The sequence below is a fragment of the Papilio xuthus genome, unplaced genomic scaffold (genome assembly GCF_000836235.2).
Source record: "Papilio xuthus unplaced genomic scaffold, Pxut_1.1 DF828780.1, whole genome shotgun sequence".
Lineage (NCBI taxonomy): Eukaryota > Metazoa > Arthropoda > Insecta > Lepidoptera > Papilionidae > Papilio > Papilio xuthus.
The window spans coordinates 4692778-4711560 of NW_013529869.1; the positions used below are offsets into that span (position 1 = coordinate 4692778).

General features: G+C 34.2%; 3 protein-coding genes across 5 annotated transcripts in view; 2 read left to right on the forward strand and 1 right to left on the reverse strand.

The window, feature by feature from the left end:
• Positions 1-3481: 3481 nt before the first annotated feature.
• Git (ARF GTPase-activating protein GIT1) lies at positions 3482-8124 on the reverse strand. 3 transcript variants are annotated; one of them, XM_013326958.1, is made up of 12 exons: positions 7933-8124; positions 7703-7836; positions 7500-7612; positions 6693-6873; positions 6375-6505; positions 5880-6069; positions 5663-5735; positions 5293-5487; positions 5024-5160; positions 4469-4948; positions 3862-4107; positions 3482-3780 (listed from the first exon to the last, which is right to left on the reverse strand). In XM_013326958.1, the coding sequence occupies exons 1-12, from the start codon at positions 7991-7993 to the stop codon at positions 3613-3615; spliced, it is 2109 nt and encodes a 702-aa protein (XP_013182412.1). In that variant the 5' UTR covers positions 7994-8124; the 3' UTR covers positions 3482-3612. The 3 variants fall into 3 exon arrangements, with proteins under 3 accessions (XP_013182412.1, XP_013182413.1, XP_013182411.1); XM_013326959.1 differs by having other exon boundaries at positions 4529-4954; XM_013326957.1 differs by having other exon boundaries at positions 4469-4954.
• A 315-nt stretch (positions 8125-8439) lies between these two features.
• On the forward strand, positions 8440-10725 carry Ost48 (dolichyl-diphosphooligosaccharide--protein glycosyltransferase non-catalytic subunit Ost48). Its single transcript, NM_001311858.1, is given in 7 exon segments — positions 8440-8593; positions 8729-8967; positions 9164-9406; positions 9515-9658; positions 9852-10013; positions 10107-10337; positions 10471-10725. Coding segments are annotated over 7 exon segments (1308 nt in total). The 5' UTR covers positions 8440-8463; the 3' UTR covers positions 10630-10725.
• A 283-nt stretch (positions 10726-11008) lies between these two features.
• LOC106128398 (leucine-rich repeat flightless-interacting protein 2) overlaps positions 11009-18783 on the forward strand; it is a 25193-nt gene continuing 17418 nt past the window's right edge. The window contains exons 1-2 of the mRNA XM_013326767.1: positions 11009-11453; positions 13645-13742. Of these exons, the coding sequence (XP_013182221.1) occupies positions 13665-13742 (78 nt within the window). The 5' untranslated portion in view covers positions 11009-11453; positions 13645-13664. The remainder of the gene's footprint in view (positions 11454-13644; positions 13743-18783) is intronic.

Consider the following 18783-nt stretch of genomic DNA (forward strand, 5'->3'; position numbering starts at 1 on the left):
TCAAAATTAATAATAAAATTTATTCATTTGAAACATTTAAAAATTTAAACAAATCCCATTACGAATAGTTTATAATCATGTTAAATTACTTTGCAACATTACAATAAATATATGTAATGTATTATTTACGTAGAAGTTTATTGCTTTTTAAAGTTTACATTTGACAATGCTCACCATTTCATTTCTGTATTTATATGAATTTAAATAGAATTTGTATACGCTTTCAGTGGCGTGAGAATTTGTCTTCTCTGTCTCTCATTATTAGGTTAGGTGAGACAAAACTAGTTTGTTTGTGTGAAATGTAGTTATAAAATGCAAAATAATTTGTGTGCCAGTGATTTTTTTTACATAATTGTAATAATGAAAGCTTATTTTGTAAAATATAAACAGACATTGGCACATTTTTGTGATCACAATACTCATTTCGTATATAATTCACATAAATTATTATTTTTTAATACATTCCTTATAAGCGTTTGAATCAAATAGTTCTGCAAATGAAGTTTAAGACGACATACTCTGCAAAAACCGCTGCCACAAATTACTGCCAAAAATAAAAAAAAAATATTTTGTAATAAAAAATATTGACAGCGCCATCTAGCGAAAACATTTATGTACCGTTCAACGCTAACTTAATAGTACTGATAAAACAATTTCCAAAATTATTTCTCCTAAATCGGAAATTAGCACCAGGCGTAGCGTAATGTAACAAAAACGTGAAAATCCAGATGCTAAAATATTAGTTACACACAAATTTAAAACCGAATCAATGCTCCATTTGCAGAACTAAATGTGTACACAAATCACAACTATAAATTTCACATCGCAACAATTCTCTATACAAGTATCTATCAACATACATAGAACATTATGAAACGCTCGTATAAAAATCTACAAGACGACTTGAACAAGCCGTTTACAACTTGCTTGTTTATTCTAACTACACTAAATAACGTTCGAGGCACGAATACGAAGTCGACGAGCGCCATAGCGCTGCTATTACCGTAGAGTTACACTACCACACTGCCACTGTCTCTGTTTTTCCAAAGAGAATGAAAGGGATGACAATGTTTAGAGAACTGTCACAGCAGTGGAATCCTACGGTAAGACAACATTACAAGCACCTATACATATCAACACTTGGCTTATATTTCCACAATCAACATAAAGCTAAGACGATAATACGAATAAGGCAAAAGTCCTTAATTACAAGCCTTCAAATCAAAATGTCACTCTGGATGGTATTATGCAAAAGGTTTCAAGGTGAAATTACCATAAGAGAAATTTAAATAAGTATAATTGTATTTAATTAAGTCATATTCAAAATAAAAGATGAAGCTTTGCACCATGGTATAAAACAACCATTAGTAATAAAAAAAATTTAAAAATAATATTTTACAATATTTCACGTTATTCTCCGTCTCACTCAATCGTATACTTCATGGATGTAAAGAGAAGAAAAATAAATACTTAGTTTATAAACAACCTCAGGTACACTTAAAATATAAACATTTAATCTAGACCCATTCTATGATAATTCCTGGTAGATGATCTATTTACGAAAATACACAAAAAAATTGGAAAATTTCAGTGTCTAATCAAGCAAATTTTCATAACCTTTCAGTTTGATAAAGTCCAACAATCAGTTAAAAATACATATATAAATAAAACTGTATTCTCTAACCATCATCAAAAATTCTTTGGCTATAAGAACACAATATATCAAAGTGCTTTGTGACAAAGAAAATAAAATTTCTAACATAACATTTGCAATATGGTGTAAAACATATAAGAAACAGCGTAATTTCAATCAATATTGACTTGCACCATGACGTAAAGAAGGTAAGGTACAAAATCAAAATTACTTAATTATATTCAACACTTTTACATTCACACAACAAGACATACTTTTCTTTTATTTAAAAAAAAATCCGTAAAAAATAATACTGTAGTGAAATAATTTTCAGAATATCTACAATTTTCATATTAATCAAAAAATTTTAATTGTCTTATTCTTCAACTTTAAATGTACAATTTCTGTAAAGGTATATCGAAAATTTTTTTGCTCTTATGCAATCAATAAAATGTTTAATTTAAATTATTATAAAAATCATTAAATACTCTAAATTTTATGTCAAATTTTCAAATAAATTATTGTAATGATTTGAAGAAGTACAATAAATCAAAACCTATTCAGTAATTTACAAATATCCTTAGAGAATGTAATAAAAATAATTATTACATCTGTTAAATTAATCTTATGGAAGAACAAAGGAAGTAACAGATTACAAAATATTAATATATACACAAGTATATAAATGTTTCACTGTGAATTTCCATTACTAAAACACCTTGTATAGAAACATATCTTCCTATTTAATCAAAAGAATAACATAGATTAATACAACCCAGACATTTCAAATCCTAAATGACTTAAGAAAGTACTATATTGTTACAACCAGTAAAATAACTTTGTAAAGTGGTAAACGTAAAGTGACTGATGTCTATAGACATGTTCCTTCCCAAATTTCATATAAGAAAATGATTGACAGGGGTAAACTGCTAGAATAGGATCTCGGAATACATAAGCCGTATCTTTAAGACAAACATTTTGCAATATCTGGATAGTTCTGGGTTAGGCTAAGCCTTATATATCACCTAACTGTAAGATTTACAAGCTCATACAATTATCTCATGAAATAAAAAATTAGCTATTTCATACAATTCCATACAAGACACTTATAACCTCCTTGTTTGCCTCCCTGTTTAAGAACGTTCTTGAAACTATTGATCAAATGTTGGACAAACATTTTGTTTATGAAATCTGACCACTGGCATTGTGAATTATAATCTAAATTCTAAACTAAGTGACACATATAAGTGACAATATTTAATTAATACTTAACATGATAATATATCTTTAACACTATATCAGCAAATAACATTGAACAGCACTTTTTGAACACATGCATATCATAAATTGTCCTAACAAATACCAATAGTTACTTCCTTCTTTAATATTGGATACCTTATTACATATGAAACTATGTCCATCAAGCTTTATTATAAACCGTTTAGCTCTAGTCTGAATTCGAAACCATTTCATACGATAAGATAATGCTTTCAAACCAGTACTAAATCTAGTAAAACAAGTAAAAAGACATTGTGATCTCACCCCTATCATCACCGAGGCTGTCAAGCTATTCCGGAATTAGGGGTTAGCTCTTACTCAGCCATGCTTGCACAGTGCTGATTAGTTGATTTCACACACATTTCAGAATTTCTTCACAATTATGTATGTGCAGATGCACAGCACAGATAAGGATAGATATTCTTAGTATGTTTTTCATTTCCGAAGGTAAGTATAAGTACTGTGTCTGTAAATAGCAATCTTTAAGACACTTTATATTAATATAATACATTGATCTTCTCTAGTAGTGTAAACGGTCACAAAAAAAAACTCGGAACACTGTTTAATATGGTGTTAGAACACTGTTCACAATGATGTTAGTACACTGTTCACTATAACATGGTGCCATTGAGGCACATGTCAGGTGTCAGGGCCGTGCGCGGGCACTAAAGGGTGTCGTGCGCGCGCGCGGGGAGCGGGCGCTAGGAGGGGTGCGCGCGGGTGACGAGCAGCTTGGTGGCGCGCGCCAGCTCATAGGCGGCGGCGCGCACGCGGTCCAGCGAAGCGGGCGCAGCGCACGCCGCCTGCACCTCCTCGCTTGCCACGCGCAAGCTGTACACCACTTCCTGCAGTGTCGGGTCCGAGCAATTCTGTACAAGATTAAATATAAATTTAATATCATGACTATTTCTGTCTATTAAAAAGAAAAATTAATAAACATGCTATAATACCTGTGGGAATAGTGCTAAGAGAGCGCGCACAGCACGTCGTATGTGTTGTGCACGGTCCGCCAAATGGGGCTGCTGCAGACGGGCGGCGGCCCACAGGTCCTGTATGGCGCGCGTTACCGCCTCCGCACGCCGCTGCACCGCCTCTTCGCCCGCTAGCGCCCCGCCCTCTGCCCCCAGCGACACGCCCTCTTCGCCGTCTAAAGCACTCTGCGTCAGCGACCGCTCCAGACCCGGCAGACTTGTTAACTAAGGAAATCATCGTCAAATTTTGAATGGAGTATGTAATTTTTTTGCGATAACACAAAATAAGTTTTATATTTTTTAACATAATGAAAAATTAAATTAAATTTAAATCATGCATTCAAAACATAGTAATAATAAAAGCAATGCCAAATCTACTTAAAAGCCTCTACAAAACTACATATATTTATTTTTGCTATTTTAACTTTTGTTATTAAGCAAATTAATATGTAGGAGACTAAAGACTTCTAATATTATAATCTAACTACTAATTATTTGTTAAGAAATATAATTTATTTTTCATAAATTAAGTTCTATAGATTAAAAAAAAACTATAAAAATTAGTAAAATTAATCTGAATTAGTACCTGATGTTTAGTAACCTGCCAGTTATTCTTTGGGCCCTCCCTAGCCTCATACATACTGACCGGTCGCTGGGGCTTCGAGCTCTGTCGCACGTCAACCTCCTCGCTCAACGTCAGCTGGTCCGTCTCTAGACTCCGCCCTCTTTCTGGAAACTTCCCCTCCAACACACCACTCTCACTTATAGAAGTCTGTGACGTCATGCTCTGGTCATCATCTATACTACTAGTAGTTTTTAATACACTATTTTCTTTCGTCAGCTGTTCAACTATCGTTTGTAAATTCTTTAATTGATTCTTGAGTTCCGTGATCGTTGAATCTCTATTGTCGAGTTCCTTTTTTAGTGTTTCGATTTCGATGTGTTCCGGTGCGTTATTCGATGTGATAGGTGATTGAGTTCGCTTCGAGTCCGTTTGGTCGTTGGGTAATGATGGGTTGTAGGTTGATGACACAGCTTCTGCAGTTCTTGGATGAATGTTCGTCATCTGTAACTGTCAATTTTAGGTACATGTAGTTTGGAAACCTTACGTAAGTAGTTACTTATTTATGCATATACTTACATCTAGGTCTATAGGTGTGAGAGCCGCGTAGTCGTCGTCAGAGGCCACGGAGTCATAAAGGGGCTCATCGTCTGACATTTGTGACATGTGCTTCAAATGACTTGCAGACAGCAATGGGTTGAGAGGACCACCAGGTGCTGTGAACATACATTTGTTACACACTATTTTTCTATGAAAGGATTCAAATAGTTGTTGTTGTACTTTGAATAAAAGATACGATAGGTCTCACTACCACTCTTCTGCGATTACTAAAGGCGCTCCAAGTGTACCTCTGGGATGGAGTGTCGCCAACCGCTGCCGCCTGGTGGCATCCAGCAGCACATCTCGCAGTAGCGCGGCCAGCTCGGGCGCGGAGAGGCGTGCCAGCTTCTGCCGGCCCTGGTTCCTCGGCGCGGACAGCGCAGGGTTCACCGGCAGGAACGCTACGCCGCATCGCTCCAGACCGCTCGCCTCGGTTTGCCAAACTAAACGAGCACAGCAAAAATGGTGTGAAAAATAAGTCCTTATTCTCTTGCTTTTTTATTCAACAAAATAGCTACTATTACTGTTGCATTCCAGGATCACTTTAAATGTAATGTTTCGTTTATTTTACTTTTCCTGAAAAATAATACAGTTTAATAATGAAAGTATATTACTTACTCGCTTCAGTCTCTCTCCGATCAATTTCATCGTAAATGTCCATCACCAACTCTTCAAAAAGATGATTTGGTAGCTGTGATAACAATATGTCAACTGTTAACTTGATCTTTTAATTCATATCATGCAATACAACAGAATATCAAATGGTCAAAAAGAAAAATCACACTAAGAGTGGGAACTGCGGACCACAACTAAGCAGATGCAAGCTGGTACTCACCAGTTGCAGCTTGCCTCTTGCCGCTTTAGCGACATCCGTCATCTCGTGCGTGTCGTGCGCCCGTGGTATCAAGAAGTGCCGGCCGGCGGCGTGTGCAGGCCGTTCGCCAGTCAGGAATACAATCATACGATCCGTCGCCTCGTACACCAACTCTGTGACTCTCTCCGCTAGCTCTATATGCCCACCTTGTCTAAACAACGCATATATACCCAATTATTTATTTATTTACAATAATCAATTGGTTATAAATCAAAATATTTATTTAAACATTGCAAAAACAATGTTATGTTTGTCATATTTTTCATGGAAATAAAAGTAAACAATTAGTTTGCTTGTGTTTGTTGTTAGTGGCTTACCACAGCTATTTATGTAAATTAACAAATGTCTATGTGAGTCAGAAAATAAGAGGATATTGTAGTATAGTTGTTTGAAAGATATCATATACACCGGAGGCCTGCATTATGTATATGAATACTTGAAAAGCCAATAACATACCTTGCACAATCAGCAGGTGTATTTCCGGAGCTATCTCTTGTATTGGGATCTGCACCCCAGGCTACTAAGAGCTCGGCTTGTGCTGGCTGGCCCGCTCTACATGCTACATGGAGACATGCACTTCCCTTCTCCTAAAACATACATAAATTAGTTTACTATTAACTTGTTATATAAAGTACTTGCATCGTCATTCTTAACAATAAAGTAAAATAATATTTTTAATTATGATATGCTGTTAATATTGATATATAAAGTAGATAAAAAAGCATAAACTTGCTATATAGTGTAAATATTATTATCAATATCACATGCACTAACCTGATTGTAATAATTGGGATCAGCACCTTGTGCCAGTAACCGCATAGCTGTGTCAAGTGAGGAGCTCCTGACTGCACTGTGCAGCTGTCTGCCCAACTCACTGGGTGGTTCGTCTCGTCTGGCTCTCAGAACATATGCCAAGCGCAAGTGTTTTGCCAGTATGAATTCTGACTTTATCGGACTGAAAAAGTATAAACAAGTATTTTAATTATGCTACATAGTAGTAAATACGCTAGCAAAGAAACCTAGGTGTATAATCCATACTATTTTTAGACTGAAGAACGCTTACTAACATGACTTATGGCATGGACTATCTATTTTTGCTTATATCTTTACCCAAGTATTATATATTTAATATAACTAAGAGGAAATTACTACAGTCAATCTTGGTAAATAAAAGATAATATAATTTATGTAATTGTCTAAGATGCAGCATTTGTCAAAGGTATTAGTTGCATTGATAATTCTGCAGTCTTATCTTTACTGGAAATACTCCCAGGGTTAATAACAAGTCCATTTTAAACTATTATAGCTTACGGATACATAAGATTTTTAAAGATAAAATTGCACAGTGGGTCTATAAAAGTATTTTATCATTATGTTCTTGCTAAAATTAAGACAAAAAATTGTTATCAAAGGAATTTAATGAAACCAAACCATTGCAAACCTTGAGAAAAAAAATAATTATCATTAGACATTACAGCATTGCAGCAGCATTGCATATTTCATAGTTGTCAACAATAAAATCATAAATACATATATTTATAAAATAAATTTTATTTACATAACAATTTCTAAATAACTCACTGTAGTGGATCTTTGGGTTGCGGTTTTTTACGCAAGTGTTTTGGCGCTGAAGTGTCCAATAACGAATGTTCCCATATACTATTCACATTTTGAGCTGTAAGTGACTGCACCATCTACAAAACATAACAAAATATTTACAACGTCTAGATAATGATTAAGCGTACAGGCCACAAATCACAGAACAATTAAGTTTATTGTCATACCGCTAGTAAAGAGGGTGGCCAGGAACCTTGCCGCAGCGATTTAACATGGGAAATATGTCTTCCCATACTCCGATGTACACTACAGCATTCTGCGCAAAGTAACAACCCACGGTTGATCGACGCCCACGTAGGATCTGAAACCGCAATGTTAGGCGGCACCCACCATATACATTAGACAATTAACACAGGATTAAATTATACCACTTAAAGAAATTACAACACCGCCAGACCTGATGCCCCGCAGTCCGAACAAACTTCAACTGTTGAGCGGTGTTTAGATCGCGATATCATTTTAATATTGGACTATTTGGAAGACTACAAAAAACCGAACAAAACTTTGTTAAAATTAACTGGTTTTAAGATTATTAGTTTTGCTTTTGATACAAAAATAAAACATTTTAAGTAAATGTCAATCAAAATATAGCGCAGATTATAACTGATTAAAGGAATGGACTTGCTAGATATAAAATATATTAGATGAAACAAAAGATTTAACCTATATGATATGATAGTTATTTGAGACTAAAAACTTTTATTTTCAGGAAAATTATAATTAATTATAAATTAATTATGAACTTAAGAAGTTTAATTTACTTAACTATAGTGTGACAATGTAAAAATATTTGCGAAATGGAAACTGGAAACCATAGAGTAAATAAAACATTAAAATCGAAAATAGAAAAGAAAAAGGCAACATTTGTCAATAAGAAAAAAAAGTAAAGGGACACGTCGTACATAGTGGATTTAATATTTTTCTCAAAATGAAGTTTTCTCTAATTTTAGGGCTAGCTATCTGCGTAAATATAGCAATAGCTGATCAAGAAACTTTAGTCTTGGTCGATAACCTTAATATAAGGGAAACTCACTCGCAATTCTTTAAATCGTTGCAAGGTAAAACATTCTTGGGTTAGGCAAAATGCCGGTTATCCACAATTTCGATTAATTCAACTCTATTTTGTCGAGAATTGTATAAAACAATTTCCGCTTTACAAAACATCAAATAACAGTGGTGGTTTCATTTTTCAGACCGTGGTTACGTTCTCACATTCAAGTTGGCCGATGACGGCAATCTACTTCTCTCCAAGTATGGCGAATATTTGTACAAAAATCTTATAATATTCTCACCTTCTGTGGTGGAATTTGGAGGGCAAATCGACACAGAAGCTATCACCAAATTTATAGATGATGGTGGCAATGTTTTGGTGGCAGGCAATGCAGCTGCAGGCGACGTGTACAGAGAAATTGCTACTGAATGTGGATTTGAGGTAGAGTATACTTTTTAATTTTAAATAGAGCACATTCTCTTCTGAACATTGGGTTGTATTGCATTATTTTTTACTAGGAATTGAAATTCCAAACTTAAAGAGTTAAGTAACATTGCCACTACTTATGATGGACATATAAAAATCTAGCATTTTCTCATACTTGTATTAAAATTAATATATTTTGTAAATATTTTAGATGGATGAGGAATCTGCAGCGGTAATAGATCATTTCAATTATGACATGTTAGATGATGGAGATCATACCAGAATAGTGGTGTCACCAAAGAATCTTATAACAGCACCTACTATTGTGGGTGAGCACAACACTCAGCCGCTGCTGTTTGAGGGAACAGGACTGATTCTCGATAAAGATAATAGCTTAGTGTTGCCTATTCTCACCGCTGATAGCACTGCTTACAGCTATAATCCAAAGAGTCAGGTAAGCTCAAATTACTGACATGCAAACACTTACTTGTCAGTTAATTTATTTATGTTATGTCAATATATTTATTTGATTATCAAAGAGACAATATTCTTTATTTAACAGGTTAAAGAGTATCCCCATGCAGTAGGGCGAAAGACAGTCCTGATTGCCGCCCTGCAAGCCAGGAATAATGCCCGCATTGTCTTCAGTGGATCTTTGTTCTTCTTCTCTGATGATGCCTTCAACTCTCCAGTAGCTAAAGTGCATGTAAGTTGTTAAAATTTTCAAAACCAATTATTAACAAAAATATAGGGGCATTATAACTGTTATATGGAATTTAGCTACGATCTCAGATATTTGGGGTGCCCAAATGAATGTATGGTGAATAATTATATGTTTTATATAGTTTCTACTGTTTTTTATGCTATTTGAATATATGTAATTTATGTTTGGATTCTAGGGTGATAAAATGAAAAGCGATCTTTCCGGCAATAAGGCTCTTGCTGTACATCTCAGTGAGTGGGCATTTGGAGAACGAGGACGCCTACGTGTTAGACGCGTGCACCACAATAGAGAGGGCGAAAATGAGTCTTCAAACACATACACCATCACTGATACTGTTGTATGTATTTGTTAATAGTAATTTTTAGTTTTTCTTATGCTATGAATTTTGGTCATACTATCAGCTAAACATTTGGTTCTACACTAATTGCAGGTTTACAGAATTGAAATTGAAGAGCTGAAGAATGGTAAATGGCAACCATTTGATGCAAATGATGTTCAACTAGAATTTGTCCGCATTGATCCATTCATCCGTACAACACTGCAGAAGAAACCTAATGGAGTGTATGAAGCTGTGTTCAAAGTGCCAGATGTGTGGGGTGTATACCAATTCAAAGTGGACTATGATAGAATTGGCTATACTCGGCTTTATCATACCACACAGGTTTGTTTGAATTCATTTTATAATGATTTAAGTCATAACAGAGGCATTTACCTACTTCTGGTAGCAGTGTATAGTTTAAAAAGTACAAAATTTCATTTGATTATTTTGAATTAATAAAAAAAATGTTTTTTAGGTATCTGTGCGGCCACTGCAGCATACACAATATGAGCGCTTCATTCCTAGTGCTTACCCATATTATGTCAGTGCATTTTCCATGATGATTGGCGTGTTTCTATTTTCTATTGTGTTCCTTTACTACAAAGAGGATGCTCCTAAGACCAAGAGTGAATAAAAGACATAAGTTGTTATAGTAACTAGATTTAGATTGCTCTAGTTTATTACATTTTGTCAGTGTACTTTTAGTGTAATGTTACTTTGAATGATTTATGTAACTATGTATGAATGTCAATAAATACATTGGAATTAAATATTTTTCGTGGCTCCCTTCCCCGTACCTGTCATTTTAAATGTTGAAGTTAAAGTTTCTTTAGCGACACATAAGCACATAAACTTCAGCATGAGAAAACTATTATAATTGAATTTCAATTTGATTATAAAAAAGGCATTCGTCGCTTATCTTTGTAGTTACATCTTCTTTAATTGAAACAAACTGGGATTGCTAATATCTTAACCGCGATAATTTTTAATAATAAAAAAAGTTTTAATATAAATGTTGCGTATAAAATTAAAGTTCTAGCGACATTCCCTGAACGCAACCTTAGTTGTCGTAGTTGACAATTCAAAGTTGGTTCTTGAACGCAACGGTTTTAAAAGGCAAGAAAAAAATGGCATGCATGTCATTTACAATAATTTTTAGAATAAATGCTTTATTTGTTGCTTTTTGATGGAAATATTGTTAGTATTATAGTGCAAAATTGAATATTGTGCCAACAGGTTCTCTGTAATTAATATGAGTGTGATTTTATGATATCATTTAACTGATTCGTGTAGGCCGTGATTTAGTGGTCCGTATTATTTAATATTTGCAAATTGTCGATGTTTGTTCTTTTGTGACCAAGTTAGATAGATAAAAAGTGAACCCTTGACGAAGCCGGTGGTTTCCAAAACGCCGTGGTGAATGTCATAGTGATGTGTTTACATCTTTAAACTGTCTCCGTAAGTATGATGTCATTTACTGTGACTGCCATTAAAAATATGTTGGCTTTGTGCCCACCCGTTTTCCTACTAATCCTATATTTCAAATTCTGTTTTGTGGAAACACGCGGGATAAGTAAAATAAACCGTATAGGTTATAGTTTTACACATCTGTATTCCATTGAAAGTAACCCTAGTGTATGCAACAGTTTAGTACATTTGTTTACTTGTGCCAAAATGTTTGTATAAATTAGATGATAATTTAAGTACAACATAGTAAAGGTAAGGACAGACATAAATATTCATATACATTTGTTTATATATAAATCTTAATTGGTATTACAATTGCCCAGTTGAAGATTTTAAGAATTATATAAAAAGCTAAAATTTAAAACAAACTTTTGTTTTATTTATCAATACAAACAGCTCACAGCATAACAATGATAATAAACACATTAAGTAGTATGCCTCAGTGCACCACTTGCATGTAATGCACAATGAGCAATTACATTGATAAAAGTTTATTGGATCATTAACTTTGTACTAAAAAAGTTAAACAATTAAGTGTACAAACAATGCTTTTTCAAACATATACCAAACACCGTAGTTAATACAACTTGTATGGATAGTGTATATTAAAAATATAAAGTTTTCTGATATATATAAGGCTAATTCCCCAATATATTTTACAATTTACTCATTTAAAAGAGATTATAGCAACTAATATCATTATTTCCAAAGATATTGGTGCTTTATGCAGAGTAGTTAACCTTTAAAATAAAACATTTGCTATTTTAATTTAAACATTTTATGAATATCCAATGTGTGCAAATTTCCTTAATATGTATTTTAATTCTATTCCTCTATATATTTAAATGACTCATAATTATTTGTGAGTTTCCAATGAATGTTGATGATGAAACTTTATAGTAATGCAGTCTATACTAATATTATAAAGAGGAAAAATTTGATTGTTTAGACTCCAAAATGGAAACTGATTTGAAAGATTGTGTCAATGTTCGGAAGCTACACTTTCCTCTTTTGACATAAGCTATATTTATTTCTATTTTTTTTAAATCCCACCTGGGCAGTCCACTGCTTGTCAGTTATAATTTGGCAACAAATTTTTAAATTATTATGTAATTACTAGCTGTTGCCCGCATCTCCGTCCACACAGAATTGAAAAAACTTTATTAGTAGCCTATGTGTTCTACTAGATTATGTTATACATCCATGCCAAATTTCAGTGGGATATGTTCAGCCCTTATGGAGATACCTTCTAACAAACATCTATTCATCTATCCATCCATCCATCAATCCACACATTCACATTTATGATATTAGTAAGAATTAGTAAGATGTAGGAAAAGTAATAAGAAAATATGAGAAAAATTCATTTAATATTCTCATATATTGTGTCGGAGAATTTTGGTTTTAACAGAATATAAAAAACCATATATGTTATGTATTGAGTTGTATATAATATATGGTATTGAATTTATTTATATACACAGTATTTGTATAGTAATGAAGGAGTGGACATATTGTGAGTGTAAGATATTGATTGCACTTATATGTCTGCATTACTAACAGCTGGTATGTGGATGGATTACCTTTTTTGTTGCTTACAAAGTACATCCTTGTTATATTTCCTTAGGGCAACAGACAACTTGAGTGATTGCAAAGCCATATAGCATTCACTCTGTACATTTTATATGAGTCGGGACTTACATTGTTACTGAGAAAAAAAATTATTTTCTTTGATTAATAATTTCTTATTGTTTTAAGAAGAATAAGAATGAAAATGTTATTTGAAATAATTTTAGTACTAGTACTCAAACTTTTATACAATGATTAACTACCAGAGTATTATGCGAGAATAACATGAGGGTCTTATGAAAAGTCCTTTTTTGTGCATTTTTCTTTTGATATTCATTTGTGCTTTTACATCAATGACCATATTGATCAATGCTATTAATCTATCTTTATTATCCTAAACCCCCCAAAATTAGAAATTATTTCACTGTATCCCCAAATTATAATACAACGCACGCAATTAAGAAAACACTCTGGGGTAGTGTAGCCTCTGAACAGTAAAATAATTTTTCAAATCAGTTCAGTAGCTTCGGATCCTATTTAATATAAACAAACATTTATGTGCCTATTATTTTTATCTTATTTTACAGGTACAAATAATTGTTTTTTTTTATAGGCAGAGCAGTTACAATCGAGATGGATCCGTCGCGGAGGCAGCGCACGCAGACGAAGGCGACAGCGGAAGAGCAAGCGCTCGACCAGATTGCAAGAGAGGTTAGTGAATATAGATTAACAATTATTACTATGTCAACTGTTGGGTCTTAGTAACCTATACTTTAACATTTCCGACCACCCTTGCCCTTGTGCTATTCTATCGCGTCCTAAATATATTGGAAACGCAAACTGCGTTTTGAAGCTTTAATTTGTTAGGAAGAAAGTCCGGCACTGTGCCGGTGTACTGGCACAACCCTAGCGTTACTAAAATGTCGACATCTATGTCCCCTCACTAATCATTCTGACACTTGATTATGCAATGTAAGCGCGCCATTCGCGTCAAAGGATTGTACATAATTAATAATGTCTAAAAAATTAAAGGTCGAATTGCCTGATTTGAATAAACATACATTATTGAACTATAAATTAAAATTAAGCCAACATGCATGAAAACGGTAAACATCCTGTAATTGAATGCCACGTAAAACAATAGCAATCGATAAAGAAGTTATTTGTAACATATTAAGGTCAGTGAATAACTTATTTTAAAAACACGTATACGCAAACTATTATGTTACCTGTAACTTTGTAAAGGTGACGCTAATGTGATGTGCAGCAATTATCATCGGGCAATTAGCGCACGAATGTATTCGACGCAGCTGTTGCTCGGTGTGCGCTATTTGTGTTAATTGTTACAGCACACTGACCGACAATGTCACTCCCAATCTTATCAACATGATAAGATTATAATTAGTTTGTCTTTGAAATAATACACGATATAATAATGCAAAGTATTTCATTTATTAAGTGGTTCATTTATATGTATGTTGGTTAACATCGATGGAAAGCCCTTCACCAATGCCTGAACACCAGATTTAAAACAATATGTTCTCCTTTTTTTTTCCAACATAATTCTAGTGAATTATTAATTTTTAGTAAAATCCCACTGGATTATATGTGTTTGTATCTGTGTGGAAATCGGCAGTGGAAACGGTGCTTAAGATTTTTCAGTTGACTATATGTTTATCCTTCAAACCTGATGTGATTTTAAAAAGAAACAATTAACTTTTTCTACACGAGCCTCGAATATAAAAGCTGAAGGCGACACACCTGTCGCAGGATGGCGCGAAAGCTTGGCCACAAATAGAATTCCCCCCGTTTTTAGAGCAAATCTATGAAAATCTCGTTACGTTATGTGTTAACCTCATAATTTCTTATAGTTTCATTGCTGTAAACTATTATAAAGATTACATTTAACATCTCTTCTAATTCCATTGACACTGTTTGGTTACATTTACCTATTTGGGAAAATTAAAATAAACTATCATGTTTTTCTCTAAACTGATATTATTCAGTATAACATTAAGCTATTCTTCCTTTTGATGTGTTCGGATGAAGACACTATAAACTTGAAACGTTTATGTGGCCCTTGTTAAAGGTATGAAAATTGACACAGTTCTAAAATAAGATTAAGAAATCCCCGAGATGCAACTCGCCTTGTAAGCAAAGTTCATTTCTATGGCTATAATAATAATGGTCTTAATGCCTTATCTGTTCGTATATTTGTAATGAAACTCAAACATGTCTTGTATATTCTCTTTTTCCACAAACATGTCTTCTATTTTTCGACACAATGTTTTATTAAGATGACTAATCATAATTAACAACTGAAAATATCAATTATCCCAAATACTAAATATGTTTCACAAATAGATTAGATTTACAAAACATTTACGACTTTGCTGCCGTATTTAAGATTCCCCTGTAGCATTGTTTACGAATGGAATCGTGGGTGGTCGTACACGCACTTAAACCGCTATTATTTTTGAAACTAGGCCCTTTTAAGACAAGATTATTAATTTAAAACTCTCGTCATTGATCAAGTCAGTATTAGAAAATTAATTGGCTTAAAATATATATTTTGCGTCGACTATTTAACATTATTTCAACGTAAACCAGGGTAAAGACAGATAGTATATATTTTTAATTTGCACTACTTTAGGCACATTTTAAAATGTCATGCCAACTTGCCAGTTACATTTACAACTTGCGTAAGCCAAATAAAGAAAGAAAAAATGAGTTCTTATTACTATTATGTTCAGCAAATTATCGCTGCGTTATTTTTTAACACAAATTTATTGGAGAATTTGAATTTGGAACTACTTCCATAATTTAAAGTAAAACCGGTTGCTTATCAAACAAAAGTGACTTGTGTTTAGCGTTGATGTAACTTTGTTAATTAACTGTAAACTATTTTATAATGGCTTAGTTCGGTTGTATTCGACTCTTTGAAAGTGGTGTTTGTGGTTTTAAATGTTTGTAATTCTGAATTGAATATTATTTTCTTAATGTACGTGAAATTTAAAACACTCCATGGTTTCTAAGTGAAGAGATTATTTATTTAACTATCGTGGTGAGTTCTCTATCAATATCTTTTTTTCAATTTACCGTTATTTTTTTATATTTTATCTAATGCAACCGGTCTGTATTAAATTATTGTCTGAAATAGTAACATTTGAAGGTTAATTAAAATATATAATTTTAAAATAATAGGTTTTAAAGTTACATAACGGGTAGTGTTGAGAGTGGGAACAACGTCCTATCGATCCTGCGACCCAGTTCTGGCGAGCGGGAGTCAACGTCCTGCGCTACTGCATATAACTTTATAGCTCCAGTAGTCAGCAGCTACCTACACAACCTCATTATATTCCAGTACCACTTTGATTTAAACGTCATACAGAAGGGTTTTAATTTTTAGTATATTTTATCCTGTTGTGGTTGACGACCTCTTCTCTATCTTCTTTGTCGGCTATATGCAGCTATGATCTAGATTTGTTAGTTATATAATTTTCTTCGAACTTCAAATTGATGATTTTTTTTAGTAAATAGGAGTAATGGGCCATGCTTTGCTATGTTTTGTCTATCAAACCACTTCAGACGATTATTCAATCATAAACCTTCATTAAAACCGTTAGAATCGATTCTTAACATGTTAAAATATTTTTATGTGAATAGGAAGAATTTTCTTATTGCTTTGTATTTATAAAATAAGCAGCTCTAAAAATAATATAGCCTTCAGAACAACGTAGACGCCCCGTAGAGTAGGCGTACCTAGGTCTAGGCTTTGACGTCAGCGTAGCATTGATCGGTCTGTGCCCCCGCCCTCTGTCCCCGGCTGATGAAACTCGGCGGCGGCTGGCGTCAGCCCCCAGCCCCCAAAACCCCCCAGTCTCGGGGATGCCGCTTCCAGAGCACACATAACCCCGCACGCTACTAAACAACGTGACTGCTAATACTATCGATTTATTAAATATATTCAATGTAATCCCTGAGCTCTAAGCTATGCTGTAAGCAAATAAAGGTAAAATTTATATTAAGTTGTTTATTGAACACCTCGATCGGGAATAAGACATTAAGCCTTAGGTTTCTACGACATTAAGTCGAGAATCAAGACATCTCAGTGGGTTTGCAACCAAACGATTTAAGGAACCGGGCATGGGTCACTACTCCATGCTTGCGGTTCGGTCCGGTACTGTGTAGAAACGGACCCCCTTAATATTACCTTTTACAATATGAGGTGGTTCTTCAAAGTAACACGTTCTTGGTCTAATAATCATGGGTTTCTGATACTAAAATTCAGTATAAAACATATCTTCATCCCCGTCATTATCCTTGACAACACGAGAGGAAGCCACTTTAAGAGGTCCAACGAAAGTATAGCCTTAGTAAAATAGACATGCGATTTAGTCTAGATATTAAAGGAGACGATGCTGATTTACTGTACTGTTATCAGAATTGCTCATCTTACAACATCTTGGGGAAATGCGTCCTACATACAATAATAGAACATCACCAGATAACACATAACTACTCATTTTATAATGTTTTTTTTTTTATTATAATAATTTTTATTTTGATTTAAAAATCAAGTCGTTACAAATGTTTGTAATAATATGGAAACAGATTGCAAGTTTGTGCATAAAATCTGGTTTCTTGTATCAAGTATTCTAATAGTAATTTAAAGCACGACATGTTATTTAAAAACATTCAAGGATTTTTTATTTGTATTAGACTTCCCAATGTTCAGATGATATGTAATTGTCAGATTGTGTTTTAAAGGTATAGAATTGAAATATGCCTCAAGTAATGGAAATTTGGGTATTTTATTGACCATACAAGTTTTATTTAAACTCGTAACTAACTACAAAGCTAGAAAAAGGAATAAATGCGAAATGGCCACTTCCTAAGTTATACAGGGTGGCCCATAAGTCCTTTGAAAAGTAAAATTTGAATAAAACGAACAGGGCGCGCGTGAGCGGTGCAGGGGAAGCGGGGGAAGTAACTTCGGTTTCTGGGAATTTAGTCGCGATGGAGCGTTTTACCGGAGCGGGCCGTGCGTTTTGTGTGCGCGAGTTTTATAAAAACGACAATTCGGCAACCGTTGCGCGGCGTAAATTTCGAGAACACAAAGGTTTACACAACTTTGACGACACTCCAACTCTTCAAACGATTAAGAACTGGGTTGCTAAGTTCGAGGAGACCGGTTCGACGTTAGATAAACCGCGGTTGGGTTGCCCAAGGACGTCACGTACGGAACAGAACATAGACACAGTGACACAGTCTATTCGCGAAAATCCGACACAGTCAACTCGTAAGCGCGCCAGAGCATTAAACGTATCCAGGACATCGTTACAACGGATTTTGAAGAAAGATTTACATATGCACCCTTACAAAATTCAGTTGGTTTAAGAATTAAAGGAAACTGATGGTATTCAAAGACAAATTTATGCGAATGAAATGTTGAATCGGTTTACTTCCTTCAACAACATAATGTTCTCTGACGAGGCTCATTTCCATCTTGACGGGAATGTTAGTAAACAAAATTGCCGCTATTGGAGCCCCATCAATCCAAAACTTAAGCATCAGAAGCCCTTACATAGTCCGAAAGTGACTGTTTGGGCCGCTATGTCAGTCCATGGTATCCTAGGGCCTTACTTCTTTGAGGATGGCAGAGGGCGCGCAGTTACTGTTACGTCGGAGCGATATGTGGCTATGATCGAAGAGTTTTTCATACCAGAATTGCAAAACTTTTCAGGCTTTA

Excerpts from the sequence above, each read along its gene's own strand:
- Git (XM_013326957.1), bottom strand. The coding sequence starts at position 7,993 with ATGATATCGCGATCTAAACACCGCTCAACAGTTGAAGTTTGTTCGGAC. Across the intron at positions 7,837-7,932 it reads TTCGGACTGCGGGGCATCAG|ATCCTACGTGGGCGTCGATC; the intron begins GTCTGGCGGTGT and ends TTGCGGTTTCAG. Across the intron at positions 4,955-5,023 it reads TCACACCTATAGACCTAGAT|TTACAGATGACGAACATTCA; the intron begins GTAAGTATATGC and ends TAAAATTGACAG.